This window comes from Heloderma suspectum, chromosome 3 (assembly GCF_057233095.1).
Source record: "Heloderma suspectum isolate Gila_16-S chromosome 3, 16-S_ref, whole genome shotgun sequence".
Lineage (NCBI taxonomy): Eukaryota > Metazoa > Chordata > Lepidosauria > Squamata > Helodermatidae > Heloderma > Heloderma suspectum.
Window position 1 is genome coordinate 217,232,450 of NC_139460.1, and position 19,102 is coordinate 217,251,551.

General features: G+C 43.6%; 2 protein-coding genes across 17 annotated transcripts in view; one reads left to right on the plus strand and one right to left on the minus strand.

Annotated features, from left to right (window-relative positions):
* Window positions 1–4,489, plus strand: part of FAM149B1 (family with sequence similarity 149 member B1) — a 24,263-nt gene extending 19,774 nt beyond the window's left edge. For 9 of the 16 annotated variants that reach the window (XR_014789387.1, XR_014789388.1, XR_014789389.1 and 6 more), the window contains one exon: window positions 3,327–4,489. Coding sequence is in view for 12 of the 16 variants with exons in the window: in XM_084845613.1 (XP_084701739.1) it covers window positions 3,327–3,394 (68 nt within the window). In the remaining 4 variants the exon portion in view is untranslated. Of the gene's footprint in view, window positions 1–3,323 lie in introns of all 16 variants that reach the window. The other 7 variants (XR_014789390.1, XM_084845623.1, XM_084845612.1 and 4 more) reach the window with 1 other exon arrangement.
* Window positions 4,490–5,889: 1,400 nt separating this feature from the next.
* On the minus strand, window positions 5,890–15,815 carry DNAJC9 (DnaJ heat shock protein family (Hsp40) member C9). Its single transcript, XM_084845634.1, has 5 exons — window positions 15,554–15,815; window positions 12,124–12,264; window positions 10,766–11,020; window positions 9,653–9,739; window positions 5,890–8,760 (listed from the first exon to the last, which is right to left on the minus strand). The coding sequence occupies exons 1-5, from the start codon at window positions 15,731–15,733 to the stop codon at window positions 8,641–8,643; spliced, it is 783 nt and encodes a 260-aa protein (XP_084701760.1). The 5' UTR covers window positions 15,734–15,815; the 3' UTR covers window positions 5,890–8,640.
* Between the last annotated feature and the right edge of the window lie 3,287 nt (window positions 15,816–19,102).

Genomic DNA, 19,102 nt, shown 5'->3' on the forward strand with positions numbered 1-19,102 from the left:
AGTCCAAAGAATCTTATTCCAGAACTGGGCAGGCTTTTTTAGGTGTTTGCTGGCAAAGGCTAATCTGGCCTTTCTGTTCTTGAGCATTACCAATGGTTTGCACCTTGTTGTGAACCGTCTGTATTTACATTCATAAAGCCGTCTCTTGACTGTCGATGTTGACAATGACATGCCTACCTCCTCAAGAGCGTTCTTGACCTGGCTAGATGTTGTGAAAGGGTTCCTCTTCACCAAGAGCAGAATTCTGCAATCATCCACTTTAGTTGTCTTCCGTGGTCTTCCAGGCCTTTTGCTGTTGCTGAGCTTGCCAGTTAATTCCTTCTTTTTCAGGATATTCCAAACTGTTGTGTTGGCCACCCCCAAAGTTTCTGCTATCTCTCTGATGGGTTTATTTTGTTTCCTCAGCCTAATGATGGCCTCCTTCACTCGCATGGACACCTCTTTGGACCTCATGTTGGGCATTCCAGTGAACAGCTACCACATGCAAATGTAACACTCAGAACCACCTCCAGGCCTTTTATCTGCTTGATTAGTCATGGGGCATCCAAGAAACAGGCCACACCTGGCCATGCAGCTGCCTGTCAGCCATTCGGTCCATTACTTATGAGCCACCAATGATGGGTGTGTGTATGCCACTGGCTGTCCTTGCTGAATGGTTAGTGCCCCACTTTTGTCAAACCCCTTGAATTACAGCTGAAAGTCCTGACTTCGCTCCCATCTGGGTGTGTTTCCTTTCATTTCAACTTCAATGTGGTGGTGTACAGAGGCCAACTGCCAAAACAGTTATCCTTGTTCCAATATTTCTGGCCCTGACTGTATGTACATCCCGAACACCTTATTGAGGTGAAGGGCGTGGCAGGTCAGTACAGAGGGATGTAACCAGCCAGCGTGATCCTGCCCCTTACGTGTTGGGTGAACGCGTGAGGGGGGTTGCATGAATCATCCCCATGAGAAAGAAAAAGTCAACAAAACAATATTGCAAACAGTCACTAGTCCAGCAGAGGTTTGTACATCTCCTAGGCAGGAAAAATCTGAAAGTTATATTTCTGCTGTGACAGTGTTTAAATATATGAACCCAGCAGGACCCCCAAAGTAGCATGTAAGATAAAATTCCATAAGCCAGAGAGATTTAAGATCTGGAATAAAATCAAATAACAAATCAAACAGCTAATATCAGCAAATCACAGCAACCACTGCAGCCTGCTGAAATAGCCAGGTCTCTTGATCATTCTAAAAGTGAAATAAGAATGGGCCAGGAGGGCATTCCACAAGGAGAGCATCAATACTGGAAAGGTCCTTCTTGTAGCTATCAGCTTCTGTTCAGATGACTGTGGTATCTGGAGGAAGGCTTCTTCAGATGACCTAATACAAAGAGGTTTATACAGGAGAAAGATCCCACAAGTATCTTCTGTAGAGAGACAGGAAGCTATCACTCCACAGAACCATCATATATGAAGCTACTCTTAATCAAGCTTGATGTGCAAGCATAATTTATTGCATTTTCAGTTCTTGACAAAATATATAGCATTTATTTGTACAAAGAAAACTACCAGAGTGATTTGCACACCGGCTTTAGGGTTATGTTTCTGGGAAAAATGTTTATATCATTCAAATGTTTATATCCTCTTTTTAGGAGTGTTGGAAAGGTTCTCTTATCTAGTGCCTGTTCTGAATCTTGCATCCTTTGAAACTTGAGTTTCAAGATCCTTCTATAGCGAAGGGAGTCTTCAGGTCCATACTTCGCCAGTCCTACATACTAAATATACGCTAATGTAACAGTGTGTTTCTTATTTGCGTATCCATAGATCCTGCCTGATCAAATACCATGGACATCAGGCAGCGTAATTACAATTTCTAGGTTGAGATAGGGTTTCATGCCTTTTTAAATAATTATGTGGAAAAGACTTTCCACAGTTGATGCTTCTTTTATCACTGCATTTGCTGAAATTCACACTTATATGCAACTGTTTTAAAGACATAGAAGCTTCGTCTTGTATTTAATCTGGCAACATTGACTGTATTGTCTTTTTATTTTTCAAGTTTTTATCTTGCAAGCTCAGAGCAGAGCAATGTTAATTTCCTTCTTTCACTGAAGTGAATATAGCTAGCAGTTTACTTTTTTTTTTTAAAGAGTATTACAATTCACTTTTTAACTCACCAGCCTTGAAAGGCAGCTTATTACATACCTCCTCTGGCAGGTTCTTTTGCTGTAGCTGGCTACTGTATATGTTCTCAATATACTAAAAAGTTTAATTAGTTAATTGACCTAGAGGATGATCCAATTCCTCACCGTTTCCTTTCCTCCCTGCATGCCGGATTAATTTACTGTTAACCCTTCCAAGTTTCCCACTCTTCCACATGTAGAAAGCTTTATGTGTACATTGCCATGCATGGGACAGCTACTGGATTGTGTCTTTAATTTTATCTTTGTCTTAAGGCCATATGGTTGAAGAAGATAATAAAGTAACTTGCTTCAAATGTAGAACCCATAATCCATCACTTGAGGTTTCCAAGGTTTCTAGTACTGCACACAATCTCATAGTACTGTGCTTAAAATGAGAGTATTTCATTAACCACACAACTTTTTATTAAAAGTCTACTATTGTTTTGAATAAAACATGAGATTTATTTTGGTTTGAAAGTTCATTTGAAATTGGATAGAACCATTTGGCCCAATGTTTCTTTTAAAGCTACTGAAGTTTCAGAAATATGTGTTAACCTGTAATAACAAGAAGAAAACTGCAGTTGCACCTTAACTATTAAGGTCTGGTACCTCCATTGCAGAAGCAGGATGATGGCTGCTTCTCCCTTGGTCACTTCCACACCGCTTTTGTAATGTTGTGATTATATAGGAGGGACTGATGATGTAGTTATTTCCTATGCCAGTGTCTCCATACTGACTCAGGATGTAACTACTGGCAGTGGCAACCACCAAATGATCATAATTCTGTATAGTTAGCAGAGTATCATGGGATATGACTCCTGTAAAGCAGCAACTATACCTTTCAAGGAAACATACTGGTCGTGAGAGCAAATTCAAACCTACAGAGGCTGAGTGGCACAACCGTTTCACCTGCTTGGGCTTAGAATGCAACTCATCAAAATGTTCTACTTCGAGACATGTCATTGTGAAGGCCCCATGTACATTCTGATGTACACTTGAATGAGAATACTATATCACATGAGCACATGCACTTTCAAATCATTCTCAACAGGTTTATTGTGGTATGAGTTTTTGTAGGTAATGATTAACTTTACCACAGGCATGGAATAGACTTTTGAGTAGTAAGTTGCTTTCAAAACCTAATCTGGTTTTTGCTTAGTAGGTCTTCAGTTACATGATTCTGTGAGAACTCACAGCCGAGCTGGATCAAGAAGCAAACAGGGACTGTAGCATGTTATGAGAAAGAGCCATCCATCTCCAAGATGAGGGGAGAATCTACAGAAGCTTTTAAAATCAGTATTCAACTGTAGCAATATCAAACCTGTTTACAGAAGAACTCTAAATCTTTCTTTACATAGAGTCTTATTTTTGTATAAACTTAAACTGCCAAAGACTACACGGTTGTATTGGAATTTTGTTCCTCTAGATCAGCTATGCTGTTCTATGGGACACTGAAAGCTTGTGTTCTAGAAACCCACTCACCTCAAATAACCTGTTGCTTATACATTCCATTACAAATAATGCCTGGCTTAAGATCCTGATTCCTGTAGCAGTAATAATGTTGTAACACCAGTTGACTTTCCAGTTGATATTTAACAACAAAATATTTAGTTATGTTAAATTAGATTACTGCTTGGATGGGCTTCTAGTAGTTCCTCCAACTGTATAAAAAGTTAAAGGTTGTCAGTACCAGCTATTCACATATTTGGGAAAAACTTCAGAAGCTGATGTCTGAAAGGTGGCTAAGATTAAGAGCTTACAGTGTACTTAAAAGTTGTTAATGTATTTAAATGTAGCATACCATAATTCCCCACTTAAATCTATACTTCAACCATTGGCTTGGATAAGATTACAAGAAGCTGAAGCAATTGTGTGTATTACAACGGTACTTTCAGTACTTAGTTTCCCTTGTTTTATGTAAAGCAAGAACTTTGGTCAAAACCTATGAGCAACTGTTACTGTGCTGTAGTCAAGTTGTTTTAGGATTCTCTCATTGGGGAGAGAGATAACACTTTCTACATTTTGTAGGAGACATGCCTAGTGAGGTATGTTAACTTAGAAGTAGTCAGAAAAAGCATAGCTTACACTGAATATTGCATTTAATGTCTGCTATAATTTTAATATAACTTAACAAAGATTAATTCCAGGTCTTACTAGTCAAAGTAAGTGCGAGACTGAAAATGTATGAAGCTATGTAATTTAAAGATAGCTTTGCATTATATTCTAGATACCATGTGAAAGTTGTAAAAGCCAGAATGGGAACATGCTCTTATTAAATTGTAAAGTGGAATAACTTTTATATGCAAATAAAAAATATTTTCTAAACTGCATTGAATTGTGATTAACTATCAAGGCTGGGGCCTGGCTCCTGGTTTTAGGAATGGTGGTCCCTTGAAACTAGTGTTTACAATATTATTTAAGATCCTGCCTTTTCTCCAAGGAGCTCAAAGGACAGATCAGACCAATCATGTTCTCCTTAGCTTAAGACCCATGTCAGTTATGGCATACAGAAGCTGCCGGGGGCAGAGGGGTGCAGATTAATGCCTTCTTGAAAGAAGGCCATGTTTCATCTTCTTTAAAGGAGGCTGTGTTAAGACCTTTACTGAAGAAGTCATTGGTTCCTACCAACCTTGATATTTATTAGCCAGTTTGAATCCCTATTTTTTGAGTAAGGTCTTGGAAAGGATGGAGGCCTCACAACTCTAGGTTCTCTTGGATGAATGATCATCTGGATCCTTTTAATCTGGGTTCAGACCTTGTTTTAGGACAGAAATAGCCTTGGTTAGTGACCTATGCTAGGAGTTAGATGGGAAATGTGTCCCTTTGGTTCTGCTGGACCTCTCAAAGGCATTCAGTACCATTGATTATGGTGTTGTTGGCTGATAGGTGACTTGGAGCCACTGGTCTGGTGCTTTCAGTCCTATTTGGCTGAGTGTTCCCACAAGATAGTGCTGACAATGACTACCTTGATTGTCCCCGTGGTCATTGGCCAGTGGGTTTCCTTTGCCCAGCTTCAGTTGGTGCACCAGATACTTCCCTTACCACCTTCCTGGCAAGGTAGTGGCCACAGTGATTTATGCCTCAGTCATTTCGATTACTGAATGAAGCCCTTGAAGACTGGAAACTTCAGCTAGTGCAAACATTTTGGCCAGACCTTTGTCTGGTGTGTTTTATAGACCAGTGGTCTCCAAATTTTTTGGATCGCATACCCCTATCAGAAAAGGTTTTTTGAGCACGCACCACCAATATATGTATATTTATAAATGCTATACATGTACTATTGTACTACTATATTATGTACATTATAAAACATGCACAAAAAATTAAAGGAGATAAAGATGAAATAAACAATATTTTTAAAAGATTTTATTAACGGTATAAACCCCCCTTTTTGCTCATTAAAATATTATTTTTAGTGAGCAATGTGATTGAATATGTTTCATTATTTTTGAAAATCTTGGTTTAACACTTTGTGATACAGCAATTTGAACGTCTGGCTCTAAGTTCAGTTTATGTTGGTACTTGGTTTTAATGGCTGTCACAGCTGAAAAAGCACCTCACAAAGATACTTGGATCCAAATGGAAGTGCATTGTGAGCTGCACTTACTAAATCATGATACTCATTTTTCAGTCCTATCCACCAATTATGTAAAGGTTTTTATTGAAATTCAGCTAGTAAACTTCCATCTTCCCTGATGTTAATCAGTTGTTTTTGCAAACTACTCAGAAGTTGTTGCATTTTTATATTTTTAACGAATGGATTCAAAACCCACTGAAACTCTTCGTTTGCAAGATTTTTAAAGAGGTTAAGAAATTCCTTTTCCAAGTTTTTTAAGTGTGCAGATAGTTTTTATAGGTGACACACTTACATCATTTCGGCAACAAAATCACATACCGATGGAAACATTTCCGAGCATCCATTTTCAAAATGCTGTCTCCATAGCACAAGTTTCTTTCAAAAAGCAGTTACTTTCTCACTCATTGTTAAAACATCTTTACCTTGAAGGGACAGATTAAGGGCACAAACCTGTGGCTGCTAGGCAGCCATAAGATTTTTCATTTTCGGGAAACCGCCTCCCCCTTGTAGGAAGTGCAGTTTGCATCTGGCTCCATGCTTGTGAGAGCAGCGCAGAGCAGGGGGAAAGGGGGCGTTCCTGAGGGAGGGTGGAAACACCGTCCCCCCACCCCTGCTCCGAGGCATCCTGGCTAGACAGCCTGCAAATGCAGGGCAGCTTAGAAAAGATCTCCGCCCACCCTGCATTGGATTGTTGGCAGCGGCCAACTATCTCTATAGGATTGCACCGTTTTTTTAAAAATATCTGCTAGATAGCATAGTACTGCCAGCCACTGCTCATCACAGAAAAGGTCAGCAAATTCGTTCCAAATTTGCTCTCCTTTGGCAGGATGGCAGCTGCTCTGGTGCCACAGCCAAGCAAGCAACTGCGCCTTCCTCTGCTGTGCCTGGCAGAGACTGGTGCAGTTGCTCTCAGTGGCTGTGGCAGAGGCAGGATAGGACTGGAGCAGAGAGAAATGCCATGGAGCTTCCCTCTTGGCTTCCGTCCCATCCTGCTGCCACTGTCACTGCACACAATGGCAGCTTGTCTGGGCAGCAGGAGGCTGCTCAATTATCAGGCACTCATGCACCCCAATGGATTGTCTTGCACACTCCCTGGGGTGCACACATCCCACTCTGGAGACCACTGTTATAGACCATATAACACTGGTATTGAAACAGCTGCACTTGCTTGCAATTTGTTTCTGAGCTCAATTCAATTGCTGGTTCTTACCTATAAAGCCCTAAATGGCTCGGGGCCAGCATATCTGAAAGACCACCTTCTCCCATATGAACCTGCCCAAAATTTGTGCTAGTCAGCTAAGGCCTTGTTGTATGTCCCACCTCCTAGAAAGGTGAGGTTGCCGAGCACTTCTAACAGGGCCTTTTGTGTAGCAGCACCCCAGTTGTGGAACCAGGGAGGCTAGGCTAGCTGCCACCTTAGTGTTCTTTAAGCAGCTGGTGAAGATGCATTTGATGCTGTTTTTATTATTAATCCCCAGTTTTAAAATACATTCTGAGTTTTTGTATTTTCACTGAACTATCCACCACAACCCCAAGGCCTCTTGGTCAGTCCCTTCCAGGTCAGGAACCCTTCAGCAAGAGAAGCCTTCTAGAGTTCTTCAAGTGTCAATAAACATATGGACGGGGGGATCCAGTAGACATTGTTTATGTGTACTTCCAAAAGGCTTTTGACAAAATCCCTCACCAAAATAAAAGGTGGCCTTGGAGCTAGACAGGCTTGTTTTGGTGCCAAAACTAGGCCACAGAGAAGACTCCCCCTCTGTCCTTTTCAGGGCCAGGTAGATGTGACTCCCTAATAGTGACAATAATGAATAAACTCGAGGAACATACAATACACACACTTGCAGAGGTCTTTCCTCAGCAACAGTAATTCCTATTGAAAGTGAAGGTGGAACTAGGGATACCTCTGACAAACATGTTGCAGAGGCTTCAAAGCATCTACAGCTGCTCTAAGGGTTTCTGTCACAAATTCCATTTTTGCTAGAGCCACCTACCTCTGGGCAGACACAAGCTTTTGGGCAAACATGTTAGGAGCTGCATGCCAATAGTGGTGTAGCCACCCCACTGCTCACATGTGGCCCCCCAACATGATTGTCCAGACCCCACACTCCTCCCAAAAATGCCTCTGCAGGATGTGGGGTGGGGAATTTTTCAAGGGTGCTGCAGCATTCATAGAGGGTTAGCCTTCTCCTCCCTGGAAGCAACACCCCTCCCCAATTAGTCTTTTAAAAACATAAACACAACAGGGAAAATTTACTATCACTGATCAGCTGCTGATCAGAGACTTTCTCCTGCCTGTGCCAAGGGAGTGATGCCTGGGGAAAAGGCTGGTGGGCCAAATGGGGAACCACCACAGGCCATATCCAGCCCATGGGGGAGATTTTCCCCATATTTCTGACAATGTTTTCTTACAGCCTTTAGGAAAGAGTATCCACAAATGTTTCTAACCAGTAATTTTTTTTTCATAATTACACTTTCCAAAAATGTGGTTTATTAAGTTTTAACAAAATCCTTGATTTTTTAAAAAACTGACAATATTTGCCATATTTGATGAGTGCTAAGTACTTTAAAAAGTGACAAAACATACTCCTGCAACAAACTTTCCCCCCATAAATATAGGATGGCAGCCTTTTAGTCTGACCAAGCTTTTTGTATCGGCCATTTCCTCATTGTTTATAGCCATCTTGCTAGACAGCTGTAATCCTGCTAAACATCACCTAGACTGCTGCAGCACTTAGAAGAGTTTCATAGCAGCGTTATTTATACATCTCACTTTTTCTGAATGTGTCATCTACTCTATATCAGTTCCAAGGAACTGATGAAAGCATGTAGTTTCTTGGCTGCCTCAAAGTAAGATTAATATTAATGGAAGAAAAGAAGTCGGAACATTTATAAAAACTCATTTCATATCTTTCTTGGTTGCTGTTTTCTTCCCTCCTTTTTTAGATTTGTTTCCATACTTTGCTTCCATTTGAGCCAGAAAACCATCCATTTCTTTTTTTCGATTCTCATTTCTGCTCTGTTAAAAGACCAAAAACAAGCTGGTTAAATAAGTTCACAAATATTGCACTAGCTTCTACTATGAAAGGCCTGACACTTTATCAAGATCTTTCAGAAAGGGGCTTCCATAAGAAAATGGATTGGAATCCATGCTTAGTCATGTTTAGATTGATTTCAGTGGGTCTACTGAAAGCATGACTAACTGAAATCCAACCTTATGTATACCAATATTTTAAACAAAGAATATGTACAGAATAAACTCAAAAAGTCAGATTACTGGTAGCATGAAAAACAGCATTCAAGATGTAACTATAATGGAAGAAACTGCAACTCTTTTTATGAACCACTGCAGACAAAATATTTGCTTGGCAGTTAACTATAGTGAAGGAATCAGAAGCAAGTCACCATGGGATTCTACATTGCCACTCACCTTTACATGTATATTTCCTGACACAGCCAATCCCCTGGTCACAGCCCCAATTCACACCCCATCCCCATCCATGTGAAATTAGGTGGGTTTTTTTTGTCCCAATGTGAATCACTTTACATCTGCTTATACTGAATATAATTTCTTGAAACTTCACCCAGTTTAGAGAGACCCCTGCAGAAACATTTACAGTCTGCTGTGGACTTTTATCATCATGAAAAATTTGGTGTCATCTGACAACCTCCCACTCACTGCTTACCTGACTCCAGATAGTTTAAGAATAAATTACACAGCACTGATCTCAATATAGATCCTTGGGGGACCCCACTGCTTTTGTCTATCCTGATGTTGAACATTAAGTAAAATTAGTTCTGCAATGTTAAGACTGAATAATTAAAAATTAACACTCCCTGCCACCACGCACACACACACACCGCAAGACTGTATGTATATAAGATGATTTGTATCTTTTCTTCAGGCTTACTTGAATTAGTGCTTTCAAGTCATCTTCCCCTTCACCAAGACCCAGTTCTTCTCTGGATTGTTCTGCCTCTTTAGCTTCTTGTTCAGCCTGAAATAATAACACAGTTGTTGAAATGAATTTTAAGTTTGTTTCTTAATCCAATCATTGACTGCAGCAACCAACAAGTAATGTAATCATTAGAATTTACATGCAATGCAGAAAAATATATGTTGGGCTTTCCTCATTCAGGGTCTTGTAGGAAGATTTCCCAATGCCTATAACAAATCATTACATCTTTATATATTTATTGATATATTTATAAATATTTATTTCTTCTTTCGTTTGTTGTAGTCATTTCCACCCTGCCCTTTACAACTAATTCCCAGGGCAGCTTGAATACTGTTAGGGAATCTCGCTACAAGTCCCAGAGCGAAGAATGACCAACATATATTTTTTTGAACTGCACGTGCACACTAATGTTTATATTAAATGATCATCCGCAGACAGCACAGCCATTGGAGCTTATGGGCCTCATAGTCCAGCACATCTTGAGGGCGCCCGGTTGGAAAAGGGTGTTGATGTGTTTCCAGACTCCATATCTTTGTCATATCAATGCCGTAAATATTAAATAGATGAGACTGTAACATAGAATTCCAGAAGATTCTCATTTTAGACCAAGCAATTATGACAGAGGGATCAACATGCTTTAGAATTCTGTTCCCATAAAGAAGTTTTGAATTTGGTGGGTTCACTCAGTGATGTACAAGAAATAAATGAAGTACTAAGTGTATGTTTATTGGACAGTCTGTGGGTTGAACTATGGGGTGGGGGAAAGATATGGAAGTCCTTACTGAAACCATCAGGCCTACCCTTGACTTCCCCGAGTTTGAGCAATATAATTCCCCACCTTATCCTTCTAAACCAGTAGCTACGGGGACCAGCATAGAAGGTAAGGGGACTGGGCCCCCTCTACAATTGGAGCACTGGTTCAACCCCCAAAGGACGCTACATTTTAAAAGAGTTGACAAACAAGTTAAATATAAAGAATATGTGTTAAACTATGAACATTCAGAAACATATTTAATTACAAGTACGATCAATTTTGCCATTAAATCTAATCTCCAGCAAACATACCCTCCTTTTTCTTGCATTTGTCTTTTGCTTAGGCTCTTTTACAAAGGCTTTATAAGATGGAAGTTCTCCAGAGTCAATGGCATGTTGGATAATCTTTCTTATTCTTGGTTCATCTGTATAATCAACACACAGCACAGATTCCATAATTCTGCCCATATCGCCTTTAAAGTCCTCATACGATGCTTTAATGTCCACCAGCTCTTCTGCAGAATCTTTGTACTTCTTTTCAAAATCTTCAATGTCTTTTACAGTTATCTAATTGATTAAAAAAAGAGAGAATTAAATTCCATGAACAAACAAAAAGCTCAAGTTAGTTATAGGTACTTATTTCCATTCTAAGTTCATTGTTATTTAAAATGCTTAGCTTGTTAATTTGGATTCATCTATACTGAACCTTTATGGAAGAATAAGAACATGCTCTATAAACAAAGTTAGGCAGAGTAGGAGCAGAATTGACACACTGTTTCCATCTTGCCAAGTAAGTACTCAGAATGGATAAAGTTTCAGAAAAGTAGTATAATCCATCCCTTCTTTATTCTTTTCTATTTTTAGAATATTGTAATATTTGGAACTGAGGCCTTTAAAGCATATAGCTATACTTGCAAATTTCTTTTGGAAATTTTGTTTGTTTTGTTGAAGCTCAAAATAATAAAAAACAGTTTCAGAAAAGTATTTAAGGCAGCAACCCTATGTCCCCTAGACAGCATCTGGGGAGACACAGGGTTGTTTAGTTTCCTGGCTCTGAGCTCAGAGCCAATGCTCCAAGCTGGGAGCCAGGAAACTGCAGTCCCTGCCCCCTCCCCCTCATAGCTGGCATGGAAAGAACCGTGCCAGCCACCTCTTCGTGCTCGCAAACTGGAGTGCTGAGATGGGAAAAACGAGGCATTCCCAGGGGCGGGGAGGAGACTGTGGCAGCAGCCATAGGAGAAATCCTTAAATGCGTTGAAATCCTTAAATGAGAAATCCTACACCCGAGGCACCTTTCCCTCTGCGTAGGATACTTGTAAGCCTCCGGGTTCAAAGGCTTACGATTAACCAGGGTGCACCCCATAGGACTGCACCTTAAAAGCTGTCACTCTTTGCCACTACATAAAATTTCAAGGAAAGATAGAACAGCACACTTTTTCTACAATTGTATTGAGTAAGTTTCGCCAGGGAGCAAAGGATTAATGAAAAGCACTGGACTACTTTTGTGAGAAAAGATCATAGGATTTACATATCACACAAAAATGTATACAAGACTCAGATTTGCATAAATCAATCCTTGAAGCCAAGAAAAAATGGCAATTTCATCACTCCACTCTTGACATAAGGTCTCCCCCACACGACACTTTACTAGGTCAAGGAAAACGACCCACTTTTTTGAAGAGCAACCTCCAGTATTCTTCCCAGTTGCGGTCCTGGGTCAGCACAGTTGACTCTTCATCCACAATCCCTTGCTGGTCATATAGAGTTCGCAGTTCCTGGTCACTTAACACTGCATACACCTTGCCCAGGATCTGAGAGGAGACAAGTCATGACACCTCACCAATGCAGTAGGGAACAACCCATCCACTCCCTCTGTCCCCTAACCATCTATATTATATCCAAGTATATTATGTTGTTATGCCCTGAACCTGAGCAATTGAGTGCTTAGCAGTTTGGAAATGATATGGGGCCAACCAAAAATAAGGTAGCTGCTAATATAACCTCAGAGAACTTCCGAAGTAAGCAGAAATATATAAGTTTGTCAATTAAAATGATGTCGTTAACCCCCCCAGCCCCATAACCTGAAAAGGATCGGTGAATCTCCAGAAATTACAGAAGGTGTCAGTTGAGGGGTGTGAGGGAGAATGGAAATGGGGTAGGGGAGGAGCAGAGAAAGGAATTGTTCTGCTCAAGCCCCTAATTGCTTATAATAAGTATCCTGGAGGCAGGATTGGATTAAGAGGATACATGTAATGAGATTTTAAGAGCTACTCTACTTACGCTACAGGAATGTTTCTGGAGACAGAAAAGGAAAATGGCCACTTTTTCTTTTTCCACATAACCATTCCTCCCCACACCCTGCCCTGTTATAGGGGGTTGGATTAGATGACTTCTATAGCCCCTTCCAACTCTATGATTCTACATAGCTATAAAATGCTCAGTTCAGAGCTGGCAGTCAGCCCCAATCATGAAGCCCTCAAGTGCAGGGGTGGGCAGTCTTTGGCCCCTGACCCAATTTCCAAAGCCCTCTGCAAATTATCAGTTCAGGTCACTTGCAAAAGCAATCTGTCCCTCCACCAGCAGATGGGAAGAGAGAGATAAATGGATGTGACAGAAAGAGAGAGAAAATGGGGTGGCCCTACCCCACTATCAGCATGCCCCCCATTCCAACAAATTGTCTCCAAGTGAATACAAGCCCTTGATAGAAAAAGGGTTTCTCACCCCTGCTCTAGTACTATATGGCACAACAGAGTAAAGCATCAGGGTGAAATGGGAGGGGAAAAAAAAAAGAGGTCGTTCCCCTCTCCTCCCTTCCTGAAACTTCTTGCCTATGCACTCTCCATCAGGGCCTAAACAGAACTACAAGGCTCATGTTTCAGGCTGGCAGAAGCCATGAACAGAAACACTCCGCTTAGGACAAGGGTGGTGAACCTTTTGTTCCCTTGGGGGAAGTAGTTGGGGGCTGCATACCAGTGGCTGGTGGGGCTGGAGCCAGTGGTGAGCAGGGCCAAAGGCAATATGCACACACATAAACTATTCACACCCTCTTGGCTGAGCAGTGTGGGGCAAGTGAGTGGGGAAGGTGAGGTTTAAATGTCATAGTTCTCAGTTGATCGGGAAACAGCTGACAAATGCCCCACTGGTCTGTGGGAACTGCAGCCTCAAGGTGCTTAAGGCTGTAGCTCCTCTTCCTGGAGCAAGCTTCCTTTGTCCCTTGGATTTCCCGTCAGGAACCACCAGGGGTGTAATTCTACTCAAGAAGGTAGGCCCCTCACAGATGATTGATGCAAGGTCACTGTCACTCTACCATAATCCAGACTAGTTTAACATGTCATAAAAATCTGAGGCATTCTGGAGGCTGCAGAGGTGTGTATTATTTTATTTATCAATATTTAGAAATTGCTTACATTAAAAGACATTTCTAAGCGATATACAGTATAAAACCATAATAAATACTGTACGAAACTTAGAAAAGATAATAGCACAACAGCATGGGAAAAGACAAGATCACCATTCTAAGAAAGCATACTGGAACAAGGAAGTTTTCAGTAGGTGCCAAAAATCCAGAAGGGTAGGTGCCTATCTAATACATACTGATAAGGAGTTCCAAAGAGTGGGCGCTGTGATACTAAAGGCCCTATTCCAAGCCATCATGAACCAAACCTCCAATATCTGAGGCACTTCTAGGAAAGTATCTCCTGATGTGTGCAGCAACCAAACAGGTAGGTAGGGGGTTGGGCGAACTCTTAAGCATCCTGGTCCTGAGTCACCTAGGGCTTTGTAAACAAGTACCAAAACCTTAAACCTGGCCTGGTGGCATATAGGCAGCCAGTGCAGCTCCTCAGCATAGGTAAACCACTCCCATTGCCAACCTGGCTGCAGCTTCCGGACCAACCAAGTAAGGTACATTGCAGTAATCCAGTTTTGAGGTGACTAATGCATGGACCACAATGGTCAAGCTATCCCTGTCCAGGAATGGATGTAGCTGTCTTAACAGCTGAAGCTGGTAAAAGGCATTTCTAGACATCAAAGACACCTGTGCTTCCAATGACAGCATTGGATCAAGGAGCATCCCCCAGACTAAGCACCTGCTCCTTTAGGGGAAGTGCAATCCTGTCCGGAACAAACAAATATATAATATTTTGATTAAAATAACATTAAAAATAAACCAAATATTAGTTTTCTGGATATTTCTGTTGTTTTGTGTTAACCCAACACAAATAGAAGGCTATGTTGCCTTTAAAATAGCTAGGGTGTCCAGACCCACCCTGAATTCCACCCCTAGGAACCACTGCTTCAAGGAAATGCAGGCACCCTGAAGTGGAAGTTCCCAGAGGAGCAGACTTCCCTCTTGTCTAGCAAGATCCAGTATTTCAGGGAGGGAGAAAGCCCTTGGTGGGCTATATGGGGAGGCTTGGCAGGCCACATCCAGCTTGTGGCCAGGAGGTTCCCTACTTCTGTTTTAGGGGATGAGGGATATACTGCAACACCATATTTACTTATTTACAGAATTTATAAAGCACTCCATATCTAGATCCTGCCCCCAGGATTGAACAGTCAAACAACAGTAAAAAAAAATCAAAATACAAAAGAATAAAAAATATTTAAAATCAAGTTATACCACAAAACCGTGGCTGGTATTGTTCCCTCTAACAGCAAACGTAGCTGGTCAAGTGCCTACCAGTTTGGAAGCGAAACAGGACCACCCAAAAATAAAGGAACAGCTTCTGCATGCTGGGGGGACGGGGTGGGTTGACTCCAGGCACTCCTATGGGGCTGAGCATATTCTGCAACATTTTGTTGCAGATCCCTGTGACTACATTGTACCCCAGGGTGGCATACGACGTCTCTGCCCGCCTCCAGCTCCCGTCTGTGCGCGCCCGGCCCAGGGGTCTGGCCGTGGGCCTCCCGCTCGCAGTCTGACGCGCTGACCTCGAGGCTCGCTAGCCTCTCCCCCGCCCCTCAACGACCGCGGGGTAACTGGCACGGCCTTCCCCGCTACAGGCAGGAGAGCTTTCTCCGCCGGACGGCCGCCTTCGCGGGCACGGAGGCGAGGCGGGCCCGGCGCAGCTCCTCCCAAGCGAGCCTTCCTCCCCTCACCTGGAACTGCAGGGTGGCCTGCTCCTTCTCGGCCGGGGCAGCGCGGTCCGGGTGCACCCGCAGGGAGGCCTTGTGGTAGCCGCGGCGGATCTGGTCGGCCGACGCCTCGCGCCTCACGCCCAGCACCTGGTACAGGTCGCGGGCGCCGAAGGCCCCCTGGCAGAGCTCGAGCAGCCCCATCGCCCAGTCGAAGCGCCCGCCGCCGCCGCCGCCGCCCCTCTCCTCCTCAGCGGCGGCCGCCGCGCGCGCCCGCCGCTTTCCCGCCAGCCGCGCCCCCCGCGCTCTCCCGCGCTGCTTTACGGCCGCGCCAGGAGCTGTCGCGTTCGAACGAGCGAGGAGACGGGGCGGGACTAGCCCTAGAGATAGGAAAAGAAGAAGAGTGACGCGCAGGCTAAAATGCCGGGCTGGGCACTGACAGCCACTATTGGCCGCGATTCTCCTCTAAAGGGACTCTAAGGAAAGGTTCCTCCTGTGCAAGCACCGGGTCATTCCTGGCCCCTGGAGGGACGCCGCTTGCGCTGGCGTTTTCCTGGCAGACTGCAGCGGGGTGGTTTGCCAGTGCCTTCCCCAGTCGGGACCACCTTTCCCCCAGCAAGCTGAGCCCTCATTTTACCGACCTCGGAAGGATTCCGCTGGGATCGAACTCAGGGCGTGGGGAGAGTTGCAATACTGCCGCCTACCACTCTGCGCCACACGAGAGACTCTAACCCTGTGTATTCTCTACGGTGTTGCTCTGACTTAGGATAACCCGTTCCGTTTTAGACCAGAAGTGTCAGTGCGGATGACCAAGATGCGTGACTCTATACGTTTTCTGTCTCTAACGGAGGAATCCGCTTTGAGGGCAGCTGAAGCCGCTTGGGTCGGACGGACAGGCGCTCTCGGGAGACAGCGCGCATGGCGGCGGGCTAATGTCCGCGGGGGTCACCCTCGGCGGCCGGGCTGCAGGCGGTGGAGGCTGGTGGCTCCGATCTCGGTGGGGCCGGGAATCCATTCCAGGTTTCAATCAGACCCAGCCAGAACTCTAAAGCAGCTATCCAAGGTGCTGAGATGTTATGGAAAGGATGCCCTACCTTTCCCTAAGAAATATACCCAAGGCAGCTATCAGTTGCTAAAGTTAATAGAAATTCAGCCTCCTTTCCTAGCTTCCTGTTCGTTTGAGTGCCAGCCTGGAGTGTTTGTATGTTGGGCAGATTAGGAATTTCTGTTGGTGCACTGTCCGCCCTGCTGCCCGTCAGTCTCGCTCTCTGAGCTGATGAAGGTGGACTTAGAGTTGGGGCTGAGAATTCCCAGGATGATTGTCCTAGGGGCCTCAACATCCATGCTGAGGTTGCTGTATCTCAGGTGGCTCAAACTTCATGGCCACCATGTTAACCATGGGATTGTTCTAACATATCATCAGTCCAGTACACGGAGCAGGATACAACTCCATTTAGTTTTCTCTAGCAGGCAAGAGGTTGATCTGAAAGTGGGGGATTTTACGTCTATTCCCTTGTCATGGTTGGATTACTTCCGAGTGAGGTTTGTAGCTACTGTTCCTCTCTGAAAGGGTGGAGGACCTATGGATTCCAAAGGGCTCTGTGGATTTTCCAGTTGGTATGGCTGGTGCTTCTATCAACTCCATAGTTACACCGTGGAATGCTGACACAATTGGTCCCAAGCATCTTTTCCTACTGAGCAGAGCTTGGAGAGCATCTTAATATGGTGAGGGTAGTGAATCAGGCTGGGAGACCAATAGAACACAAGATCTTGTCTGATCTCAGAAGCTAAGCAGGGTCAGCCCTGGTTAGTACTTGGATGGGACGACTGCCTGGGAATCAGGCTTCCTGTATTGAGCTGGGGGTTGGACTCAATTGTCTTGTAGGCCCCTTCCAATCCTATGATTCTATGATTTCACCTCACTATTAGGCCAGTCTGTGATGGTAGCAAAGAAACCATTTTTCTTTACCACTATTACCTCTGCATAACGTCATCCTTTGGGACTTTTTGGAGGCTTGAAATCTGCAATCTGGGCCAATATGAAATGTGCTGGAATCCTCAGTAGCATGCTGCAATGTTTATTTTGTAGCCACTGCAATTTGGATTCAATTTTTGATGCAGATCATTCAGTGGAGGTATCCAGAGCACTGTCTGGTCTTATTTTGTTGGATGACTTCCAGTTTTTAGAGCCTGAGGATGTGGACAAGTTCAGTCAACCTTGCCTCTCTTGTCGCATTAGCTGTGAGGGGAAATCTGGCTGGGTCCAGGAGGTGGTAATTTTTTGTTGGGGGGGGTGGTCTGCACCTCCTTAAAGGAGAAAATAGCATGACCATTCTTGAAAAAAATTGCCATGTATATAACTGTTGTTCTGCAACGTTTATGTTGTGTGGCCTCTGAGAGGCAATAATGCATCTGACTAGGCCTGTGTAGTAGTTGCTTAGTGATGTTCTGAAGCAGGGAAGAGAGAAATCGCTTTGAATATCGTTAGATGGGGCCTGAATCAGGGTAATTCTGATTTGCTGGGGAGTCTAGCTAGGTGGAAAATAATGGTTGGGACAGTTAAGGAGTGGACAGTTAGACAGAGTTGGTCTGTGGTAGAGACAGGGAGTTCTGCTGGTTGCTGTGTGGTGTTTTAAAAAGGACAAGGAGAAAGCCGAGGAGAAAGTGAATAGCTAATGCCTGGATGTTAAGCTATTCCTTCTCTATGGAATAACCTTAAGTGGCAGGTGAAGATCAAGCGTAGGAAGCAGGTGGCTCTGTCATGCCAAGAGGCTGCTTGCCAGAAGGTTATACAAGCAGGCAGTAAAAACCCAAATAAACTGTTGAAGCAGCCAAAAATACAAGAGGAGGAGCTTTGGTGTCAGATGGAGACTGTACCCAAGAGCTGGACCTGGTTGTTAGTGTATTTGGCTGGCGTGGGGGTTTGGGGAATTTGGCTTGACGTAAAAGATGTCACTAAGAGGCTTGTAGCAGCAGCAGTGTCTATTTGAGTCCTCAAGAATTATCACTAAGCAGTCTTTTGAAAACCCCAGTTATTATTAGTATTCCATTATGTGTAAAATATCCCTTGAATAAATTAACCTGTTTAATAAGTCATCTTGTCTCTAGCGTTGGTGTCCATCTCATGCCTAAGCCTCTTATATCAGCTACCAGGAGGTTTTGCAGTATTCTTACAATTGGTGGCAGCAGAAAAGGGTCGGCTTGTAGAACTCCAAGTTATAGTGGCAGAGAGGACTATATAGTGGACTACTGTAATGCGCTCTACGTGGGGTTACCCTTGAAGACGGTTCGGAAGCTGCAGCTGGTACAGAACGCGGCGGCTCGCCTGATTAAAGACAGCCGCCGGCGAGATCACATCACTCCAGTGCTGAAGGAGTTGCACTGGTTACCAGTTGTTTTCCGGGCCAAATTCAAGGTGTTGGTTTTGACCTTTAAAACCCTATATGGTTCCGGCCCAGCCTATCTTAAGGAGCGCCTCCAGCAACACCAGACAGGCCGCTTAACAAGATCAGCCTCGGATGGCCTTCTGTCTGTCCCATCAGCCAGGACAGCTAGACTGGTGGGGACGAGGGA

Excerpts from the sequence above, each read along its gene's own strand:
- DNAJC9 (XM_084845634.1), bottom strand. The coding sequence starts at position 15,733 with ATGGGGCTGCTCGAGCTCTGCCAGGGGGCCTTCGGCGCCCGCGACCTG. Across the intron at positions 12,265-15,553 it reads AGGCCACCCTGCAGTTCCAG|ATCCTGGGCAAGGTGTATGC; the intron begins GTGAGGGGAGGA and ends GTCTCCTCTCAG. Across the intron at positions 8,761-9,652 it reads ACTTGAAAGCACTAATTCAA|AGCAGAAATGAGAATCGAAA; the intron begins GTAAGCCTGAAG and ends GTCTTTTAACAG.